The sequence below is a fragment of the Vigna unguiculata genome, chromosome 4, assembly GCF_037176805.1.
Source record: "Vigna unguiculata cultivar grain cowpea cultivar isolate G323 ecotype 2 chromosome 4, ASM3717680v1, whole genome shotgun sequence".
NCBI classification, from domain to species: domain Eukaryota; kingdom Viridiplantae; phylum Streptophyta; class Magnoliopsida; order Fabales; family Fabaceae; genus Vigna; species Vigna unguiculata.
In genome coordinates, this window is record NC_140795.1 from 29,375,193 (window position 1) to 29,377,784 (window position 2,592).

Below are 2,592 nucleotides of genomic sequence, written 5' to 3' on the forward strand. Positions count from 1 at the left end.
CATTGATACGTGTCCTTTTTTCAGGTTTTTTTAGTAATTTCACGGGTGGATATTACCCAAATACTCCAACTTAATTCATTGACACTTGTCTTCTAAATTGGTATTTTGGTAAAATAACGTTTTGGCAGTGATCTGAAACGCAAAACTCAGTATTTTACTGGTCTAACCCTTTTCTTCAGATTCAATTTTCGTTTAGTGCCCGGGGTTAAAAGTAATTTTGCATTTCCCGCCTGTTAAGTGTTGGAAGGAGGGATACTGTGCATGAGTTGATTGATGTTGCATGCATTAATTATTTCAGTTGTGTTTGAAATCGTTTTTTAAAGGTAGTGTTTAGTGGTTTGGTTTTTTCATATGGTTCTTGCGTCTTATTTTCTCCGATTTGGGTATGGGATTTTTTTTTCCAGTTTACTGTCTGGATTTTTCCTTCGATCTAGTACCCTATTTTCTCTAATATCATTATTGGTTTTCTTCGTTCTTGTCTTCGAGTTTTTGGTTTGATGGTGTAGCTGAGTTGGTCTGAGATGATTTTTCGTTTCTTCCTTTTGGTTTGATCCTGTTTATTATTTTTTCTGAGTGCATTGTTTGTATTTTTCAGTGCATTGTTTATTATTAACTATTAATGTGTTTTGGATGTTGTTTACTGTGATCGTGTATCTCAATTGGTCTGAGATTATTTTTCTTTTCTTCCTCTTGCTTCGATCCTCTTTAATATATTTTCTAAAATTATTTTACATTTCGTGTTTGTATTTTTTAGTTCATTGTTTGTTGTTTACTGTTATTGTGTTTTGGATATGTTTAACGCTTTTGGTTTGTATTTTCGTTTCCCTAGTTACGTGAGGTATGATCTTCCTTTGCTTTATTTTTGAGTTTTATTTTTTGTTATTTATATACTTTTCGGCTTATGTAAATGGATTTTATTTCGTGTGTGTTTTTTCTAAGGGTGGGACGTTGGTGTTCTTCTTGAGTTTGTGTAGGTTGTATTTATTGTCTTCAAATGGCTAGAAAATTTGATTTGATTAAAGATATAGATGAGAAGAAGGAGACTTTGAAGCTTGGTGTGAGAGTAAAGGATTTGTGGTTTGTTCAAAACCGGGATACGAATCGTCATATGGAGTTGATTCTTTTGGATCAGAAGGTAAATAAAGTTTGTTGTGTTCTTTATTTTGGGATATGGAATGATCTTTCTGTTTACCTTATTTTTCCAGGGGGATATGATTCATGCAATGGTAAAAAAGGAAGATATAAGTTTGTGGGAAGAAAAGTTGGTTGAGGGTCATACCTACATAATGCATAATTTTAAAATCATGAAGAACCAAGGACAATTTCGGGTTTGTGACCACCCATACAAGTTATTGTTCATAGGTGCAACAACTATAAAAGAACAACGAATTTCAAGTATTGCTCTAAATATTTATAACTTCAAAAGTATCGAGGATATAGTTAATGGAAAATTCTCTGCTGATTTGATGTATGGTAGGTACATATAATAATGCTTTTTTACTTTACCCTGTAGATATTTAATGATTTTGTTTTCTTGGTAATATTGGTTTTAGATATTATTGGAGTGGTGGATAATGTCAGGTGTAATCCCCAGTCCAAGAATGTTGTATTTCATATAAGGGATTTAAGGTTTGTGTATTTGATAAGTATAGTGTTTTATTTTATTAGGGTTTCATATATGTGTTGTTGTTTATAATGTATTGTTGTTTCATTTTATAGTTCTGCTGTTATTGGGTGTACGTTGTGGGATTCCTATTACTTTAAATTTATGAGTAATTAGAGGGGAGAACCAGATTCGTTTATTGTTGTTGTTATGTTGACTCAAGCTAAGATCAAGCCGTCTTCAGGTTTGTGAATTTAATTTCATTATTTTGTGGTTTCGTAATGTGATTTTGTAATCATTATTTTTCTGATGGATTTAGGACGGTGGCCAGTGTCAATATCAAATTCATGGAATGGTTCAAAGTTGTTTATGGGTGATGAATGTTCTGAATTGGTCCGGTTCCAGGAGCAATGGATACAATATGCATTTCTTGAATTACTTAGTTCTTAGAACATTGTTTTCCATTTATTATTTTATACTGACATAGATATTGGAATTATAGACATTTTGGCAATGAAGTTAGTCAAAGTCAAGAAGTTAGCCAATTGAGTTCATCGTCTCAATATAGTGAACATGAGAAATTTATGTATAAAACTGTTGTGAGTACAATATCCGAAATCACAACAATGAAGGAGGTAATATAGCACTAAGTAATGGTTTTAACATCCTTATTGAATTTTTAAGTTTGTTATTGTAATGACTTTTTTTTTTATATATATAAGAAGTGTATTGTGTTACTGTTGCAACTACCGTCAAGTTTAATTTAGGGAATGATGGATGGTGTTATCCAGTATGCAATGGTTGTAGGAAGAAGACTGAAGAAATAGGTGCTTTTAAGTGTGTCATGTGTGGGATTAATAATGAAAAACCTGGAATTAGATTTGTATTTTTTTTACTATTGTATATGTTAACTGTATGTTGTATGGTTTGAATTAAAAAAGTTAATTTTGTTCTAGATATAAGTTGGAATCACAGGTCTGTGATGGAGA

At 31.7% G+C, this 2,592-nt stretch overlaps 1 protein-coding gene across 1 annotated transcript; it reads left to right on the forward strand.

Moving 5' to 3' along the window:
• The first annotated feature begins 994 nt into the window (after nt 1–994).
• On the forward strand, nt 995–1,487 carry LOC146886987 (uncharacterized). Its single transcript, XM_085671966.1, has 2 exons — nt 995–1,135; nt 1,206–1,487. Exons 1-2 carry the CDS (start codon nt 995–997, stop codon nt 1,485–1,487), a joined length of 423 nt encoding a protein of 140 aa, XP_085528092.1.
• The last annotated feature ends 1,105 nt before the right edge of the window (nt 1,488–2,592 follow it).

Coding starts and splice junctions, on each gene's coding strand:
- LOC146886987 (XM_085671966.1), top strand. CDS start 995: ATGGCTAGAAAATTTGATTTGATTAAAGATATAGATGAGAAGAAGGAG. Junction 1,136..1,205: donor TGATTCTTTTGGATCAGAAG/GTAAATAAAGTT, acceptor TTATTTTTCCAG/GGGGATATGATTCATGCAAT.